The following is a 20,401-nucleotide window of genomic DNA, read 5'->3' as shown; positions in this document are numbered from 1 at the left end:
GCGTGGGGCTTAGTTGCTGGCTGGGGTTAAACCTTGACAGTCACCATCCCTGGAAGGATTAAAACACGTATAGACGTGGTGCTTAGGGACATGGTTTAGTGGTGGACTTGGTGGTACTAGGTTTACGGTTGGATTCAATGATCTTAAGGAATTCAATGATTCCAACCTAAATGATTCTATGACTGTATGATTCTGCGATCTCTGCTGTGCACTTGCTCGCAAGGGCTCAAGGTGAAGGTGCTTGAAGACATTTTGGGCAGGAAACTTCTGGTCTGTCACCTTTCAGCATCCGTGTTGCTGTGTTCAGTGTTTCCTAACCCGGTGTATCAAAGCATCTTGATGGACTCTTGTATGTGAGCAATGGTCAGAACCTGTTCTACCCTTGAGACTACAGTTTAGCCGCCCCAGCGCTTACTGTTCGTGCTTTGAGCCTGTTTTGCCACGTTCCCTTCACCTCTTTGCTCCCAGAGGGTCTCTCTTCTCTCCGTGTCTTTGGCCAAAAGGGGGGGTGGCCGACAAAGGGCATCATGATGCTGAGGTCCCACCTGCAATGCATCTCTATGGGGGTCTTAGACTGTCACCGAAGCCCATCAGCCTACCTGTTGTCTTCCCAAAGACCACGCTCTGCACTGGAAGGAAAAAAAGGGGGGGTGGGATTTACAAGGTGACACAGAGCAACCCATCGTCCCTTGCCGAACACTTGGCTTTGGACATTGTCCCCAGGCCAATGTCTGGGAGGGTGCCTCTCCCGTTCCCGTTCAGCTGGGACTTGGTCTTCACAGGTAGCATCGCTCGTGGGGATGCACAGCCATGCAGCCTTCTGGGTGGAAGAAAGAAGTTTCTTGCCAGCAGCGGTTGGCTTTGGGGGGATGTGGATGGCTCTGGGGGGATGAGGTTAGCAAAGCAGAGCTGATGTTACCCCAGGCATCAGAGAGCACAGAGATGGGGATGAGGTCCTCCCCGCCGTGCCCGCTCTGCTCTCACGTGGGAGCAAGTGACGACGGGGGGGCATATGTGCGGCCTTGCAGCAGGCTTTGCTTGTGGGCTGTGCGCCCATCCTGCTGTAGGCAGGGTGTCGAGCGAGTGATGGATACCTGCTCGCCAAGCGGAGGGAGGAGGCAGGGAAGGGAACGCGTTTCCCACGAGCACGCTGCGGCGAGCGGGTTTTCACATGGGCAGAGGGCTGGGTCTTGCGGTCCTGCCTCTCTCGGCCCCTCGTCAGCCGTGATGCTCCGAGCCAGAGACGTCACCGAAAGGCGGAGGGGTTCTACTGGGGTCCCAAAGGGAAAGAGGGGAGGGGACCTCGAGGCTGGGCTTAGCGGCGACTTGTGCCAGGGGGATACCGCGGGTGGCACATAAGCATGCGTGGATGTCACCGGTTGCTTTTGGCTGCTGGTCGGTACAGACCCGCGCGGGTGCTCCTAAACCAGCCCTCGCGACACCGAACGATGCTTCTAGGCACTTAAATAATCCGTGTAATCTGGCCTGCCATAGCCCTAGGAAACAGCCCCGTTGGCAGGGAAGCGGCGATGGGGGGGTGGTTGGTCTGCGTGGCCAGTGAAGAGGAGGGGGACCGCTGGGTGCCAGCGGGTGACACGTGGCTGTCCCTGAAGAGGGCATGTCACCCATGCATCCTCTGGGACCACACCGTTACTTCTTCCAAACCTGGTATATGCAGGGTTTGATCCTTGCGTGTACCCACGCATCCCCTTTACAGGGCACCGCTCCCAAATTCACGTACCCTACTCACAGAGCGACGGCTCCGCAGCTTCCTGGCTGGAATGAGGCCACCTAATTTGGGAACCTCTATTCCAGCAGCACCCGGGGACGCTCCCACCCTGTCGGCTTGTGAATTCCCGGTGCAATCACCAGCCGTAAGCGCTCAGGGCAGGGACTGTGTGCCCTGGTTTTGCATGGCCGTTAGCGCGTTGCTTGTCCATTGGCAATGGGGGGTAGGACACCATCCTTGAGCTGCAAGTTGGGGTGGGGGGAATTTGAAGCTTGCGGCTCCAATGCCGCCTCTGCTTTCCTTACAGCAGCCTGGGTGTCTCGGGGAGGGGCATTAAGACGCAGCAGCAGTGGTTTTGTGCGTTATCCTACGGTCCTTGGGATTTCTGTCGCCAATGAATCACGCTTCTGACCTGGAAGCGCCGCTGAAGCCGCCAGCGCAGCTGATTGATGCTCTCCGGGCTGTGGAGCAAAGTCAGACATCCCCAGTAATTCTCTCAGACCCCTCAGCAGTCTCCCATGTCGGTTGACCGGGAGGTTTTGTTGATGGATGGACCCTCCTAGACCCAAGTGTATTTTACCAGCCGCCCTGGTGCATGTCGGATACCGGCACAGACGACAGTGAGCTGTGGTTACTCATTGCATAGGAGCTTCTTGCTCTCCCGAGGGAAGCTTTGCTTTTCCCATCGCCACGTGAGCGCCCGTGGGTCCCCGTCTGCAGTTTGCATCACCGCCGGAGCCACCATCGGCGTGGGGCCGGGGGCTCTGGCTGGGAGCCGGGTGGTCCCCAGGGATGCTCCTCAGCACCTCCACTATTAACTTATGTCTGTAAAACGCCTGATAAGTAATGCTTCCAGCTGCCTACAGCTAGGGATTGCTTTCACCAACTCACCCCTGGGCTCCTAGTTGCCAGCAGGCACTTTTGGGGTGCCCAGCAGGCAGCTGCAGAAGGGGAGGAAGGGTCCATGCTGGCAGAGGCACACATACCCCCCTAAAACCCTTTTTGCTCCTCCACGACAGCCTCCCGATGCCACTTTTCCCCAGCCTTCCCTCGCAACGTCATGAAAATCAGATTTGTGATGTTTTCCTGAGCATCTTCGTGGGGCGAGAAACCCCCGGAAAGGATCGCCTTTCCGTCGCTCATCCTTTGAAACCATGCAACTCTAGGCTTTGGCAAGTAAAGAAACGGAGACAGATGAGCTCTCCTTCCCCTGGCCGTCAAACAGCAGCTGCAGAGAAATGGCAGGAGGGCACTGAGGAGGGAAGGGAGTGCTGGGGTTTGGATTTATCCGAAGCAACTCCAGTCTCCTTCCCGACTGCACGGGGGCTTGCTGTGTTCTCCTGACTCAGTAACATGCTGCTATTTAATTAACTTTTGACTTCTGGTTTAAAGGAGCAGTGCACAAAATAGTTATTTACTTCATTTGGAAATTCTTTAATCGTTACCATAATTATAGCTTCCTCATCTTTTTTTTTTTTTTTTTTTTGGATATTTTACTTAGCAGGGGGAAGGGAGGGATGGAGGGGGAATATTTGCCGCTCTCCTTGTGGTTATCACATCCTTCAAATTACTAAAAGAGGCTGGGATAATAGGTCTGGTGATTATATATAGGCACCATCTGCTCTGTGGCTGCTTCCTATCAAAGTGCAGTTAGGAGAGTGCAAGAAGGATATTTTCTCTCCAGCTATATTAAGACTCTGTTTCCATCTCGGCTCCAAAGCAAAGCTCTCTGCATGCAAATGGATCAAATGCGCTGTAATCAATGGCTCAGTTTTGGCAGCCTTGAAGCTGAATTTTTTTTTTTTCACTTTATTTTCCCCTCAAGTTTGCTGTTCCCATTCGTTATGCAATTTTATTCAAGGCTGGTTGCTCTGCATTCGATGTTTTCTTGTAACCATAGTCCCCCCCTGTTTGCTGAGCAATATAGTCTCGTGTTAGCCGGCGCAGAGATCTGTGTCATAACTCAAATGCAAGGCAACATCTGAGCAATCAAGAGGATGATGAGGGCAGATTTTTAGGATGCATATGCTGTCGGTATGTAGAGGAGGTGGAAAGCTGAGCTGTGTTAATTTGGGGCAATAATGGGAAAGAATTAATACATGTTTTATGATGGCAGCTGTGGCTATCCCATTGCTGCTGGGGACTTTTGGGGAGCATCGCAGAGCTTGGTACTTGTGCAATACGGGGAGTCATGAGGTGTCCCTGCTGAGCAGTACCTTTTGCATCTTGTGGGGAACTGGATACTGCATTTGCCCCTCGGTAGCCTGGGAGACCCAACAGGCTTTTCTTCTCTCCTGGAGCGGGTAAGATTTTATGCTCTTGGAAGAAAAAGATAGGGGAGAAGGAATAAGACATGGCCAGCCCAGACGGAGGGTGCTCGGGATGGGGCGTGTGAGTTCCCGAGAGCTGGAGGCCAGAGGAAGCCGGTAAGGCTGAAATGCAGAGGAATTTGTCTTGCGAAATCTGGGCCATGGTGCCTACGAGAGAGGAGGACTAAATGGCTTTTTTGAATGAGTGAAAGTGGGTAAAAAGAGACGAGGGAGGAGAAAATCCCAGATAAGTCGGTGAGGATAGAAGAGGCTACAGTGCTGTAGCAAAGTCCTGTTTCTTTCTGGGCGAAACTTCCCCGATGGTGGTGGGGTGATGACCGCGGGGCGTACATCATGTAAGACGCACGTTGTCCTCCTGTATTTTGTCACTCCTAAAGGCGCGCTGTCTCCCTGCCCTCACTCCACAGATTCTTAATGACTCTTTAGGGATTATTAGATCCCAATCTCATGGGGCAATTCCAGAGGTTTCGCATTCACCCCTTCCACTCGACTGGCTTAAGACCCTTTTCTTACTCCCGGTTTCCCACAGGTTGCATATTGCTATGTAAAGGATGTACGTCTTCCAGCTTGGCCTCCAGAAATGACTGTAACTGATAGAGGGGTTTCTCCATCTGAAGTGGAACGTGTGGTAGAAGCTGACGCTGTCAGCGGTCTCAGCAGGCAGATGCTCCTCAGACCAGGGATCTTATTAGCAGCTGATGGAGGCAGTGGGGAGCGCTGGCTGCTGCTTCAGCCGAGCAGATGCTTTTGGACATCTCTTCTGGGTGGAAAAGGACCGTAGGATGGAGAGTCTCTGCATCCCAGTGCCGTTTATCTGGCTTGATCCACGAGCACGGGAGGAATTTCCCCCGGGAGCCCCTAGCAAAAAATCAGTGAATTCTGGGATAATTATGGAGGCTCGGTTCAGCACAGCAGCGTTGTTCTTAACGGACTGGGATTCCCCAGGGGCGAACACTGGTTTTTCTGTGGTTTGTGTATAAATGTATGAGAGAAACCACATTTATTGGCCTGGAGATCAGGGTGTTTCATTTACCCAGAAAACAGCATCGTTTAGGGCAGCGCCTTCTTGCAACGTGCCTCTAATCCTCCATCCCCAACCCCGATTCCCACCTCCCGCAGCCGTCATTTCGTGCATCCTTTCGTCTGCGAGTTAAATCGCGGTCGGGATGCACTCCTGGTCTGTCTTGCTCCCACCTTGCTGGATGCTTTGGTGGGAAGCCCCACGCAAGGACCTCGAAAGCAGCTCCCCAGCTCCTGCTCCTCGGTGAGACGAGCTGGGCTTCCTTCCCGAAACGCATCCCGTCGGATTGCTGAAGCCACCAAGAGCTGCGTTTACACGTCTTTAGGTGCAGCCCCGCTCCTTCTGCCACACAAATGAGTAAATAACAAGAACAGCAATTCCTGCCGGAGCCAAACAGTGGATCCACGTGTGCTCGTGCCATGCAGGGGCTCATGAAATCCCCTGCGGTCAGCAGAGACGTCCCCTTCCCCGGCTGAGCCTGGATGGGGCCTCGCGTGTGCTGCTCGGAGAGAGCAGCAACAAACGGGTTATTGTTTCTCTGTCCAGTTTCTTGAACAGGAAACTGTGTTTAAAAACATCATTTTTTTAAAAAAAGTTTGCTTGAGAGGCTTTTCTGCAGTCTGTGCTTCTTCCTAATTTCTCTGCTTGAGGCAGCACTCTGCTTGTATCTTTTTTTTTTCTTTCTAACATACACAACTACCCGGTGGCTGCTTGAATTTAGGACCCTTGGTTTCACCCCCCCTTGGCTTATATCAGCGCCTGATTCAGAAGCAAGGACATGGTTTATCTGGCACCGTACGAACACAGTTAAAGTCACAGCCACAAAACCCAGGGAGGAAAAATAAATAAATAAATAAATAAAGGCACAAAGAAAAGACTCCAAGGGTTAGGGGATGTTGAGCCGAAAAATGTTCCATCAGGTTCTGCTTCGGCCACGCTGGAGCTGCCTGCGGCGGCGTGGAGAGCGGGTGAATGAGGTGCCCAGGAAGGAGGCTGGGTGCCAGCCGGGCAGCGTGACCCACCGGCGGCTGTTTCCAAGGGTCCTCGGCACAAAAACGCTGGAAAAGCCGCGAGCGTTGGTCTGCCAGCGTGGGGGAGCCTTCCTGGAGGGGACGATGCTTCGTGAGCGGGGTAGCAAAGGGGAGGCGGAGGAGAGGACCGAGCTGAACTTGGCGGTTGCTTTGCGAGGGGAATTGCAGGAGCTGCTCGGTATTTCCCCTCCGCGGGGGTGCCTCCGGGCTGCACAAGAGACCGTGTGGCCTCGGTGGATTAAAAACGTCCCCGCTTTCTATAGCAAATTGGGGTCAAGCTGCTGCTCCAGCTACCTACAGGCCAGAAAAGGAATTGTACACGATCGGACACTGCCTGAGGATGCACCATAACCAGCTTTGCAGCCAAGAAGTGCCATTTTTAGACCAAAGACAAAAAAACCACATCTCCCAAAGAGTTCAGCATGCACCTTGCAGCACTTTTTCCTTTCTCCAGCCGCGGGGAGGACATTGTTCGGAATTGTAATCTGCTGTGTGGACGGTGCGCTGGGATAAGGGGTTGTGAGGTTGTTGTAAAGGTCCTCTGGGTGTTAGGGACACGGCGGGGAGCGTGCAGCGTGGAGGGCATGCCGGGACCGGGAACGCTCCTCTGTACCCAGCAATGGATCTGGCTGTCGGTGGAAATGCTCACATCAGCCCCACGTGCGTCTCGTCAAGGACTTTTGCAGCGCTTTAAGCCAGATTTAATGAAGGGTGCATTGGGGCAGAGGGAGAGCGAGCGCCTCGTCAGCCGTCGCACGCCGTGTGGAGGAAGGTCTGCCTGCAGAGCCCAATTCCTCAGCTCTAATTACAGGAATGGGTGGCTTTTCCCTTCTCAGGCTGAAAAATTGGCCCGAAACCCTGAGAAACCACAACACAAATGTCTGACGCTGTTCCACATGGTCTTCAGCGAACAAAAACCCTCTTGAAATTAGCCCTTGCCTACCAAAATAGGCAACACCACTTCAGAAAGGAAGAGAAAAAAAAAAACCAAAACTAAACCCAGGGCTTCACAGGGAAAGCACTTGCAGCCTCAGAGTTTCTATAAGCACGTTGTCGTGCCTGCCAGCCCAGCCAGCGTTTGGTCCGTGGTAAAGCCAGTTTTGCCCGGGGAGGTGGTGGTCCCGCAGGGATGCTCCTCGCTGCTCCATCCCTGCGGCAGCGTGGTCTGCAGCCACCTCCTGCGATGAGGAGCCCAGCACACCGGGATGGTTGCATCGTCACCATCGCTCCTTCTCCATCCTCTTTTTTTTTTTTTTTTTTTCCCCTGGGAATATTAAGCCGAGCTTGGTTTGAAGCCTGAGAGCGCTTCAGCAACACTTCATATGTCTCAGCACCATTAGCTCCAGGTTATTTATCACATTTTTCCCTAGGATGCAAAACATCCCAAGCTCATCTCAAAGGCCTTATATTTACCAGCATCTGCTGGGTTGCAGCTGACCCCGATGTGGAGGCCACAAGGAGCTTTCTTGCAAGGAAACACGTCTGGCGTGGGCTGAGCACAACCCCTACGGCCGTTCAGAGCCGTGGTGGCAGAGCAAAGCGGCGATTCCAGCCCGCTTATTGCAGGGAAGACCGTCATCTTCTCTGGTCCCCATCCCATCGGATACCCACGTGGAAGGAGCCGGACCAGGCAGTGCCTTTGCAGAGTGACTGGTGGGTCCCTGGGGAGCCGATGGCTCTTGCATCGCCTAAAAGAGCCTGCGCCTGGCAGGAAAACACTTCTAAACCAGAAGTGGGTCACGCTTACAAGTTGTAGGGGATCCGTGTGCCAGCGTGGCTTGCATTTCGGAGCGGTGGTTTCCTCTCTTTGTTCGTCCGGCTCGCACCGCCGCGGCACTCAGAAAGGCAGGCGTGCCTCTGGCCACCTCCTGGAATCTTATCTTACCCTAGAAGAATATATTAGATTTCCTTTTTAAATTAAAGCTTAATATTTTTGTAATAAAAAAAAAAAAAAAAAAGAGGCTTGAGTGTAAGGTTATAAACTCACTCTCGGTTTTCTTCGGCTGAAGTTAAAGCACGCGTGGACCATTTATTTTAGCAAGAGACTGAATAAGTGGCTTGTCCCAGCTCGGCCGTCGGCAGCCCTGGGTTCACCTTGGACCATCCAAAAAGCACACAGGATTGTCAAAAGCAGGGAAGGACCTACAGTAAACCAACACTTTGAAAATCATTAGCTACATCCTCTATTTCAAGAAACTGAGGGCAAGAACACAAGCAGCAGCATTAATAAATATGCACATTAATTAATCCCCTTTCTGAGGGTTACAAATTAAAAGAGGGAGAGGTGTGTGCACGCCAGGCAGGTGCCATCCCGGAGTTCTCAGCATTTTTGAGCCTGAGTACTGATGGAAACTGGTAAGAGGGTTTGCAAGAAACCGTGTTGCTCACCGGTGTCTGTTACAGCCAGCAGGGCTTAAGCAGAGCCTAGCTAGGCAAGTGCTAAGAGCTCTTAAATAATCTCTATCTGGTACCAAGATTAGCTGGGGTGGTTTCAAAGAACTGGTGAGTTTTTCTGCTTGTAGCATCCTTTGCAGAGGAATTAACCCTACCCCATCTTGTGAAGTTGTGTGAATTGACTCACAGTTCAGTAAAAATGCTTGGGGTTTAGTAAAACGTGGTCTGTTGGACTCCAGCGTTGCGTTATGTCAGGGAAAGAAGTGGAACTAATTTTTATACGTTGCACTGGATGATTTCTAATTGTTCCTGGCCATCCTGTGGAGTTCATTATTTCTCCTCCAGCCAACACCGGCTTCTAATTAGGGGACATAAAATTAAGATGGAAGAGCAGCAGTTTGCAAGGGTATTGCTGCTCAGGAAGGAAGCTGGGCTGGATTTAAGCCAAAAATAGCCTCTCATTTGCAAGATTTTGGTGGGGAGAGGATGGCTTAAACGCTGCAGGGTACCAGCTGCTGCCTACACCCTGTAAGAGGGAGGACTAACAGAGCAGCCCTTCGCCTCCTAAAAAGGGGCAATTAGCTCCCGTCTTCCTTGCCTGTTCCCCTCCATCTCTCATTCATTCAAGGGGCACAAATATTTCCTAAACCAGAGTTTTCCCTACAACAAATTCGGGGTGGCTTCTATCACCCCGGCCGTGCGACCGTGGCTGGGGGCAGCAGGCACAGAAGGGGCTCTGGGCAGTGCCGCTGTGATGCTGAGCCCTGGTGATGCATTTCAACGGATTCATCAGGTTTTTTCCCATATTTCCCCCTGTAATTATTTTTTTTTTTAATGCTAAATATTTTTTTTTTTTTCTCCTGGGAGGGTGATATGACATCTACAGAGCCCCCTTATGGTGCTGCTTTTGGGGTGCAATCGCAAAGCCAAGAGCTGGAATAGCTTGGCCAAGACCTTCTTAAATCCATCTATTTCCCCATCAGGATGCATCACAACTTTAGGAAATACAAGACTGCTCTGAAAACAATCCCAGGTCCTCATTGACATCCTTTTCTGGCAGGAGAATTCTTGAGGATGTTTCTATAGCTATTTAATGGGAGGGGAACAAATTCTTCACCATAAGCCATCCCCTTGCTTCCCTGCGCGGCGTGGTGTTTGTACTATGTGCTGGTAGAAGAAAATGCTTTCAGAAATGGGAACAATTTAGACGTTGCAGAAATCCAGAGGTTTTTGGCCTCATCCATCAGCTGCGTGTGGCACCAGCTGCTTTTTACAGGTGCTTAATAAAAGCAAACAAGGTCTGGTGTTTTTCTCTCCCCTCCTTTTATAACCCCACTACTTGCTCATTTTCATTCCACTTCTGGTCAGCAGGGATGGCTTTGATGGTGGGTTTTCCTCCGGGCTTTAGCTGGGAATTAAACTTTTACAGCACAGTACAACTGGCTGGGGGTTTTCCACCAAGACTCATTTATATTTGGAAATAACAAATGGATGAGCCAGAGGAGTGGTTTTGATGAATTCCTGCCAGTGGAAAAAGGGGGTTAGGGAGCTTTGGTGCTTAAGGAGGAAAAGCAGCGAGAACGATGAATTTCCCCCGGGTTTTGTACAGAGTTAAGAAATTTGATTTTGAAAGAAAAATTGAAAAGTTTTTGCTTCAGTTTCATATGGGCTGAAAGGTCATCTTAACCCCTCTGCCCACAGGTTTCCCTGGAGCAGAAAAACTGCTTTTCATATCATCTACCCCGCAATGAAGCTTACAGCCACTAATTTTGAGAAATTAGTGTCTTTCTGCGGAATTTGCTCTTGTCTCTAGAAATGAATCCTTTGTTAACAGACCAGTGCAGATGTTTTGTTAGCCGTCACGATGTGAACTCCACACCTGTACCCAGGGGCACACTGAAAATAGCAGCGTTGCCTTGGGTTTGCTGCAAACCAAAAAGGACCTTCCCGTAGCGCTGGATCCAGAACTTGTCCCGGTTATCCCAGCAGGTGATGAGACACTGCTCGGCTGAGCGACGGCTAAATCCAGAGATTTTTTTGGTCTCAGTTATCAGGAAACAGCCCCCTTCAAGTTCAACTAATTTCATTGAGAGTAACTGCAATAAAACATTAAACGAGTGTTTTACATCTTAAGTCCGTACATTAAAACACATTAGCTGCATTTGTGGTTTAACCAGCAGTTTAGTGACTTTGCGAGTGATGGAATTTGAATTTTGTTAAGCCAACAGACCAATCTTTTCATATATTTTTCATTACAGGAAACAAAGATAGTTCATCCATATCCATCTTTTCCTCTAAATACCGTGTATTACCCCTACTAACCAACAGACCCGAGAAAAAGATACCTAAACCTTTAAGGAGATAACTAAAAATGAATGAGATGGTATGGAAGAAGAGCAGTGAAAAATGGAGACTATTCAGTAAAAATTTTATTTAAAAATCTATTCAAGTTGCAACACTTCTACCAAAAAGAGTCAGAAAATCTATGATTTGGGGTTTTTTAATACTTTAGCCTACATAAGGCATATTTCTGTACTTGACTGAAAGGCAAGTAAATACCTACCCCCTGTAAAGCCTTTCTGGAGAAATAACTCCAAATCACAGGAGTTGGTGCATCGCTCTTTTCCTAGCAGTGTTAAAAGTTATTTGTTAAAAACAAATTGAACTTGGTGATATCAAAATTTCAGCCAGGAGATACAAACCCATCTACAACTGGGAAGGAAAAAACAAATCCAAAGCTTTCCAAAGATCATTTTGGGGGGGATTCAGCCTCACCTCTTTGTCATGGGTGTATTTTCACCGTTGCTTTGGGTGTTTGCTTTTGAGGAGGGTTAAAAGGCACGTGCTCGGAAGCGCACCTGATGGGCAGCTGAGCTGGGATGCTCTTGTTGCTGTTGATAGCTCAACTAAATGCAAGATCTTAGTAGGACTCAGCAGGGCTTAGACATTTCTATGGACGACACGTACCTCCGCGATGACGTTAGGCAGATGTGTAAATGCTCGTGCTTCAGGGCATAAGCCAAGTCCTAACCCAAAGGGAGAGACAGAGAAGCTGCCCCTGGGTCTGTGTGAGGACATTCCCATCCTGGGGATTTTTATGCCTTTCCCAGAAAGATACGGGTCCGGATGATTCTAGCGGGGCGAGTTTCATGGCGAGAGGCAGCAGCCAAACACCCGGCGCGGTCCCGTGCTCAGGTTTGCTGTCGGTATGTGACTCCGCACGGGGAAAACCTCCAGAGCTGCTCGATTTTTTGTAATTTTTTTTTTCCTAGAGGTGCAATCCACGCAACGCCTTTCCTTAAGCAACCCGACATAGCTCATGTAACCCCATCTCCTTGCAGGTACTCCCATCCCCTTTGCTTCCCGGGAGGCAAAGCGAAGAGCTCAGGGTAGGGTCCAGCTAGCCGCGGGCACTGCAAAGCCATCGGCAAGGCACCGTGGCCAACCACCACGCATTTTATAATTTCATTTAATTTTTTTCGGGGGACTCTGCTGCATCCCGGGCCGCGAGGGGGGAATAACCTCTTTGATTTTATTTTTTTTTCAGTTCTCTCAGGCCAGACACACCACAGCCCTTTGAAACGCTCTGTGTCCCTTACCCCACCCATGAATGTGCCAAACCAACCTCTAGGACATGGATGGATGTCTCATGAGGACTTACGAGCTAGAGGACCCCAGTGCATCCCTTCCGATCATGCCCCCCTGTCTCCACAAAGCAGTGTAGCCTCTTCGGGAAGTGGTGGGAGTGAACATTTAGAAGATCAGCCTTCCGCTCGTAACACATTCCAGGAGGAAGGGAGTGGGATGAAAGGTGAGTGAAAAACCAGATGCCTCCCCCTCCCCATCCCCAGCACCCAGAGGCAGGAGGGGAAAAGCCTTTTTCCCGGCAGCGCGGGGCTCGGTTGGCGGTTTTGGGCGAGAGTCCTCGTAACCAAACGGGGCTTTACGGCGTTTCTTCCCGGCTTAGGAATTTAGGTTTAGGGGAATAAGTTAGGTTTTCTTTGAAGCAGCGGCTGGTCCTGATCTGACGTCTTACAGTTGGGTGCCGGTGGGCTGGTTTTGCCCCAAAATCCTGCAAGCTGCCAGCTTTCCAAAAAGCTGGATTTTTTCCATAGCCTGGGGCTTTTGGCTGCGAGTTGTGCTCTTTTCTCTCTCTTTTTTATTACAGTGAAAAGTAGCTTAGCGTAAGTTTAGCAAGCCACGTGTGATTTACCATTGCGGTGTTTGGTACCCACCAAGTATTTGGGGAAGTTTCGGCTTAGGATACTTGTTTGCAGCGAATTTATCCTGTGTATTTCGGTTGTTTTTCCCATTACGCCTGCATTTCACAGAGACTCTAAGCAATAAATGTATGTGATCCTGTTGGTAAACGAGGCAGAAACGAAACCCTATTGCTGCAGTCAAAGATGGAGCGCAAACTTCAGGCTGTAGCGGAATAAATAGATAAAAACTGGGCAAACACACAGGCTGTATATTCCTGTGAACAGACAAGATGACTGAAAATGAACCCGCAGCTATCAGAGACTGATTTAAACAACTGCAGTTCTCAGTAATGCAAAGCAACTGAACTGGGTAAAGACCAATGATGTATCAGAATAAGGGAATAATCGTATTTTTTAAATAGTCACAAGGTCTGATTTTATTCTAATTACAGACAAATCTAGATACATATAAATCTCTGTAATGTGGAACTGCGTTTGACTTGGCACTGTATGACTTAGATGTGCGTGAAACAAACCGGCGGGCAGGCAGACAGGCAGGCTCGGAAGGGTCACCACGAGCGTGTTGAAGACTAAGCTGCGATCAGCGTGAAGGGTCCCCAAGGCTTTCCATGCCTGGGGCCGGATCCTGCAGTCTGTCAGGCCAGGGAGACCCTCGTTGGGAGCAAGCGGTGCAGAGGGGTCTGTTTAACACTTAAATGTTTCTCCGGGTTTCTGCCGTGGAGCTGGCAGGGAGACTGTGGGCAGCTTGGCTCCCCGTCATCCACAGCTGCAGCTCCGGGACCTGCGTGGGTAGAAACTTCCCCGTGCAATGCAATCAATCCGTACGGCCAAATCTGCAAAACCCAAAGGCGCTATTGCCCAGGCTGTCCACGCGCAATAATCCATTAAATAAACTCCACGTATTAGGACAGCCCGTTGGAGCTGCATGCAGCCCCCCCGGGGGAAGGTGGCTGCCCTTCCTCGGGCCATCCCTTCCCGGGCGTCCTCCTTCTCTGGAGGCAGGTTTGCAAACATCTAAACCTGATTCCCTCCGTTGCCGAGTCAGCCAGTTTGCTTTTGTCCCGCTGTCCGGACACAGATGTCTGCAGCCTCTGGTGTCTACGACTGTCGTGTCCTTCCCCCGCCCCCCGCTGTATTTTCTTCAGACTGAAGCAATTCAGTTTCTTCCCAGATGGTGTTTTCTAAACTTGGGGTTGTTGTCGCTTCTCTCCGCCGGCTTTTTTCCAGAAAGTCCGTATTTTATTGAAGGTGTGTTGCCCAAAACTGGACTTGGGAGCAGCGCAGAGACTTGCTTGCCGTACAGCCAGCGTTCCTGTGGCTGTATAGCTCATCGTCCTCAAATAACACACTGCTGAGGGCTGCGTGTGACCCATTGTATCCCCACAGCTTTCCTGCAAAAAAAAATGTACTGCCCGTTCCCTGCCCTCGCTTTGTGCCGTTTCTTGTTCCTACAGAAACGCACAACTTTGTGCATTTTTATTGGGTTGCATCTTATTTCATCCAGACCGGTTGCTCCGTTTGCCAAGTCCCTTCTCTGAATTGCAGCCACGTCTCCCCGAGCGCCTGCAGGCTCTTGTGGCTTGATGTCACCCGTGCCTCTGGTCAGCTTGCTCCTTCTTTAACACCCTCCAGGGCATCCAGGAGGATGGAGGGGAAAACAGAACCACAACAGACCCCTATCCAACATGGCTTAGCAGTTCATCTCCCCCAGTGTCCCCTATTTCTCTCTTTTCCATCTATCTTTGTGCCAAAGGAAAAGTGCCCTTTGCCTTTTTCCCGACCCCTGGTTTCTCCAGGGGGAAACGCGGACACTTTGTTCCCTGCAGAGCCCGTCCATCTGTCCGTCCATCTCTTCTCGGGGCACAGCTCGGGGTGCACCGGGTTTGGGTAGAGCTGAGGGTTTCTGCTGCGAGTACGTCCATGGCTTTAGCATGGTGTGCCATAAGGGCACTTCTGAAGATGTCCCGTGTATATATTGGCCTTTGTATATATATGGCAGAGTGAATTGTTTTCCTTCTAAATTTCCATGCCGGTACCCAGATATACACGTGCCAGCCCAACTCCGGCGTTTAATGCCTGTAGGTGACAATGTCAGTGAGCAGCGTGGAAGTCCTCGCTTTGCTGCTCACGTCAGGCACGGCGTTTCTGACAGCCGTGCCATGACTTCGCAATTAGCTCCCAGTAATCGGTGATTAAAGCGTACCTCCGCGGGCAGGCAGCTCACTGCTCCGTGGGGAGCATTAGGAAATTTGACTTTCCAAGGACTACGAAATCGCCTTAGATGACCTTGCACCTCCCGGTTGCCTCTTCCCCGAGGGAAGGGGGAAAGCCCCCCCACCGTTCCTCTGTGTGCTGGGGTGGTTCCTTCTCCCCAGCCCACTCCCAGGATTGCCATCCCCGCTGGCAAAGGGGCTCTGGGACCATCGTAGCTCCCCAAAATTAGGAGGTGGTCCAGGGAGGCTTGATGCAAAGGGAAGGAAGAGCTGCTGCTGCACTCTGACCCTCTGCAAAGGTTGGAGATGGGTTTTCTGCAGGGTTTAATGTCTAATGAAGTTGCAGCTCTCTTCTGAAAATATCTCCATGGGCTTTGCCATCGGCACAGACGTGTGCCAAAGACGTGTCCCCAAGGGACGCGGGATCAGGTAGACTTTTATTGTGTCGTCACTAAAATGGCATGGTGGTGTGTTAAAATGAAGTTGAGATTTGAGCCTGCCAGTCCCGTGCTGGAAACAGAGGGCTTTCTGCTAACAGCTTTTAATTTTTTTAAATAGAAGATCGGTTTGAGAGGCCTCTGGTAGCAGTTTTTAGGACTGTTGTATGTTGGGACTTTTGGAAAATGGCAAAGTTCAGCTGGTCCATGCTCAGTAACTGCTTTGCCCCCATGTTTGGTGTGGGGTTGATCTCCTTCTGTGCAGCATTTGAGGAATTTCATTGAAACACGAATCCTGATGGGTGTCAGAGGACGGAGAGTGTGAGCAAAACGCGGCATTTTGGGGCCGTTTGCATCCTCTGCTTGGATGTGAGCGGGGTTTGGGGTCAGCCCGGGCAGTGGGCAGCAGGAGACTTGTGGCAGATGTAAGAATTGCCTTAGGGGACCAAACCAAAGGTCCATCTTGCCCTGTCCCCTCCAGCGACGAGGTGTTGGTTTGGGAAGAGCTCCGTGACGATCCTTGACTTGCATCTGGCACCCAGCAAGATGGGGCTTTCTGGACACACCGGGGGATGTCCCCAGCAGTGGGACTGTCCTCCTCGCATCATCTCATCACGTTCCAAAGCAAGTCTGGCCTCACACTTTGCAGTCGGATCGGCCTAGAAAACCTTCAAGGTTGGCTACGTTAGCGAAGGTTATTGGATGTGGCCGTGGAGGTTGTCCTCACGCTGGCCTTGGGGATGGTGAGCAGAGCACCAGCACCCACAGCAGCCCCAGCCCTGCAGCAGAAGCCCACAGTGGGTAGAAATCCCTCCCAAAAACGGTGCAAGCCCCCATTCCTCCTCCTCCCTCGGTGGAGGGAGGTTGGGCAGAGGAACCCCATCGTGTTAGCCTCACCGCCAACCATCATCGCTCCTTCCCCTCGGGCTCTCCTGCACCGTCAGCCCCTGCCTGCTCTGGGACGTGGGGTCCACCACCCACTCCCCGCATACCCCGTACATCGACTCGGGAACGATCACAGAGAGGGGAGGTGTTGCCGTTAATTTGTATTTAGCCCCAAAAGAGACATTTCTCAAGCCTCCACCTGCTCTCTCCATTCAAGGTGTGGGGTTTGGGGCTGAAACACTGGGTTTTCATTGTTACTGCACCCCGCGTGGGTTGAGATGGGGTTCCCAGGTCTCTCGCTGGTGGGGAACGGGATGAGGACTAACGGACGAGGGTGTTGCTGGGAGCGGAGCGCGTGAGCTCGGTAGGCTAAGGCAGAGCTATTGTCGGGTTGTAGATGCTAATTAAAGCAGGTCCCGATTTGGCACAGCATTTGAAGCCTTTAGGATGCAAAGCAAAAGCGTCATCACGGGCACGGTGTTGTGCTGCAGCACAGATATCTGCAGGGGCCCCCCTCCGCCCTTGTGGGGTGTCACCACAGGCCCCCAAAACCTGCAAACCCCCGAGTTGCATGTTGCAGAGGAAGGATTCCCCTCCTGGGTCCCTCCCTGTGAAACCACATTGATGTCAGGAGAATAAAAGTATTTTTGGGTACCCATCCAGCCAGGCACAGAGGTGCTACGCTGCAGGTAACAACTGGGAAGGAAGAAGTCATTTCAGTTAGTGCATTTTGAGGTCCCAAGTCACGCTTCTGAAAGAGGTTGTGGGACCATCTTTGATGGCACATCATTTTTCCATGCTCAAAAAAAAGATCTCTATTTCTCTTCAAGCATCATTCAAATTTTCAGCACATACCATCTTCCCTCACGCCATAAATCAGTATCTGCCATGTGCAAAACAGCCATTTGCTCGTCCTAAGCTCAACCACACCATTAGCTTCGGCGGTTCCCACGTTCCTGGGAAAAGGGCAGCGAGGAGCTTGGCATGCAGTGGTACGACACCAGCTCCCCATGGGCTAATTCCCAGCGTCTCAGCCACAGAAACCAAACCTCTGAGGACGTGTCCTCATCCAGGGGCTGGTTCCTCCCACCATCCATATCCATAGCACTATGTCCTCATCCAGGGACTGGTTCCTCCTCCCACCATCCATATCCGTAGCACTATGTCCTCCAGAAGGTCCGTGAAGTTCAGTAAGGTGTCTGAAGCACCGGTGGGGTGGTGGACGGCACCTAATCAACTCCTCGTGTTGCTGTTGCTGCTGTTGCGCGTGGTTAAGCGGTGTCGTGAACTCAACGGGAGCTCTTATCTCCTTACCTTTGTGCTGCAGATGTCCCAGCCTGGCTGAAGAGCCTCCGGCTGCACAAGTACGCCGCTCTCTTCTCGCAGATGACGTACGAGGAGATGATGGCCCTCACCGAATGCCAGCTCGAGGCACAAGTACGTCCCACATCAGTCGTAAAGCAACCGGCCGCGGTCCCGACGCTTGGGCAGTCGGTCGATGAGATGCCTCCAAGGCCTTTTCGTGTCTTCACGTGGAAGGCGTTTTGCCTGCAGGTGGTTGGGAGGCAAACAGAGAAAGGAAAATTGGGTCTTGGGGAGTGAAAAAAAACCACATTGTACCTGAAAAAGGCCTTGTCCCAGATTTCTTACTGGAGTCCCAGCATGAAAGTCCCATCACTGGGAGCTGCGCTTGGGTTTTTTTCCAGTTGGGATTAAGTTCTGGAGTTTCAGGGACGCAGTCTGCCGTACCCAACTCCTTTAAGGTCAGTGGGGCTTTGGTGGCCGAGTGCCTTGTTAACCTTTGAAAATGTTCCCGCTTTGAGATTTACCTCGGCGTTATCCTCAGGATGAAGAGGGCTGGTCAGCACCTTTGCTTTCACTGTGTGAGATGTACTGGGGAGGGACAGACTAGCTAGAAATCTCTATATTCAGCAAGTCTCTAAGTGATTTTCTATGATGTCCCCCGCTAATCCCTGCATGCACTCAGAAATTTGATTAATTTATAGCAGCCCTTTTCGTTTAGGGGAGGAAGGATTTGGGTTGACCTGGCTGTCCTGTGGAAAAGTTAATGTCAGGTTTTGTGCTGTTTTTGCAGAACGTTACCAAAGGCGCAAGACACAAAATCGTCATCAGTATCCAAAAGCTAAAAGAAAGACAAAACCTGCTCAAATCTTTAGAAAGAGTAAGTAATCACAACCGCTTTTGTATTTCTTGTTTTTCAAGAAGTGAGGAATTAATTTTGGGGTGATGCACTCTTCAGTTACACACGTCGTTGGGATCCTTTGCAGAGAAACCTGTTGTTGGCTTGACCGCATCTGAATGATGTCTCAAACACTTCTGTACCAGATGCAAGGTTTTATTTGGGGCTATATTTTGCAGAGTGAGTCCTAATCCGTCTCCGGCACTCGGGCAGCTGGGATGGATATGCCCTGCAGGACTGGTACAAGCCCTGGCCAGCTCCAGGGTGCTCAGAAACACCTGAGCTTTGAGTGATGGAGGGCACCATCCCAGCGCCACTGATGGAAGGTGGTCGCCCGTCTGCTGAACCGTGGTGCAGGACCAGCTCTAGCCGCAACAGCCGTCGTGGTCCTCTCTGCTGCTGGAGAACCAGCTGGGCAGAGCCTTTAACCCCTGGTTATCCCTCGCCCACTCGCTTATCTCTGCCTTCTCGATGCCACTGTCCCTCTCATGAGACCCTTCCGTGCGTGGGGTCAGCGCATGGACCCCCGAGCCCTGCCCCTACCTCTCCGTCCCCAAAAAGAGATGGGATTTCCCGGTGTCCGTCAGGTCGAGGGCCACTGTGCTTTTCTGGAGCGTCATATGGGTAACCTGTCCCCAGATAAAAAGGCAGACACCCACGTCAGTGCCTGAACAACATCTTGAATTTCCAAGGAGAACAAACAGAAACTTCTTTGTCACTTCAATAAAAGCTTAATCTCTGCAGAAATGGCTGTCAGAGAAGCAGCAGCACCACAGACTTGCTGGGAGCAGCTCACCCAACCTCTCGCTATTTATTATCGCAATATTATATTATATTTAATTGCACCATCTTCAAACAGCAACTTGCAGAGCCTCCCACTAGGGGCTTTTAAATACTCGTGTGGTGTGTTGCTGTTTATTGGTGTTTTCGTTAGCTCACTGCTTCACTATTTATTTATAATATGGGCTCGTACTCAGAGTATGGCAGGAGCTAATAAAGCCATATTTACCTCCGTATATCGATAATAACTATTAAATCCAAGAGACAGCCCGCTGGATTGAGCTTGCTTTGGCGATGTATTTTCCAGATGATTACACAGCCTCTTCCCCCGCTTTTCCGCCTGGGTTTTGAAATATGGTATTGATTGACTGGCATGGTGCGGGAGCTTAAGCCCAGTTCAGCTGACACAACCAGCCACGCACGCTGTAAAATACAGGCAATAAGTGGCAGGGACTGCTTTTGAGCCCTCCTAGGGTGGGTTTGAACTGTGGGGCTGTGACCGTGTCCCACTTTGCTGGGGCTCAGAGCTGCCTGTGAGCTGCCTTACTTGGGAGGAGACGTCTCTGGTTTTCCAGGCTTCCCATCCAATTTCTTTTTGCTAAACAAGAGCATGTGTGGGACTTAATTTTTTTGGGCAGTGTCTCACTGCTAAAGATTGCTGCTTTCTTGGAAAGAGCTGCTCCACCCCTCTCCCCCAGTTAGCAGAGCAGGATTTTTTTCCCCAAAAAATAGTGCCCAGCAGACTGACACCAGGTCTTCAAGAGGAGTGGGGCTGAGACATCCAAGAGCGAGCTGGGGGGTGGGCAGCAGGAATTAGGGTGAACAACCATTTTAGCTGGCTCACGCGCAGCCTGCGTGCCCACTTTGTGTCTCTTCCCTAGGCACAGCCAGCACTCGCTCCAAAAGCTGCCTCTTTCCAAGCAGCGTCCCACGAGCCAGACTGTGCAGGAGCCTGCAATGAGCTCTTCTGGTCCAGGCTACATTAAAAAACAAAATGCAATTATTTCCCATCAGTGGGATGAGGATCTGACCATAGAAAGGGGTTTCTTGATCCACACTATAACCGAGAGCAAGGCTGGGGGTGTACCCAAATTCTCTCCCTCCTGCGTGGACCTCCCCCAGGATCTCCAAGATGAATGTTTTTGCTATGGGGATATA

The 20,401-nt window shown here is 51.1% G+C and overlaps 1 protein-coding gene across 4 annotated transcripts in view; it reads left to right on the top strand.

The window, feature by feature from the left end:
• SAMD4A (sterile alpha motif domain containing 4A) overlaps window positions 1-20,401 on the top strand; it is a 103,227-nt gene that overhangs the window by 70,931 nt on the left and 11,895 nt on the right. For 2 of the 4 annotated variants that reach the window (XM_052783591.1, XM_052783590.1), the window contains exons 4-6: window positions 12,053-12,316; window positions 17,591-17,700; window positions 18,359-18,445. In XM_052783591.1, the coding sequence (XP_052639551.1) occupies window positions 12,053-12,316; window positions 17,591-17,700; window positions 18,359-18,445 (461 nt within the window). The remainder of the gene's footprint in view (window positions 1-12,052; window positions 12,317-17,590; window positions 17,701-18,358; window positions 18,446-20,401) is intronic. The other 2 variants (XM_052783593.1, XM_052783592.1) reach the window with 1 other exon arrangement.

Source organism: Harpia harpyja, chromosome 3 (genome assembly GCF_026419915.1).
Source record: "Harpia harpyja isolate bHarHar1 chromosome 3, bHarHar1 primary haplotype, whole genome shotgun sequence".
Classification (NCBI taxonomy): domain Eukaryota; kingdom Metazoa; phylum Chordata; class Aves; order Accipitriformes; family Accipitridae; genus Harpia; species Harpia harpyja.
Note: the sequence above shows the minus strand (reverse complement) of the source record. Positions and strands in the feature narration are given on the sequence as shown.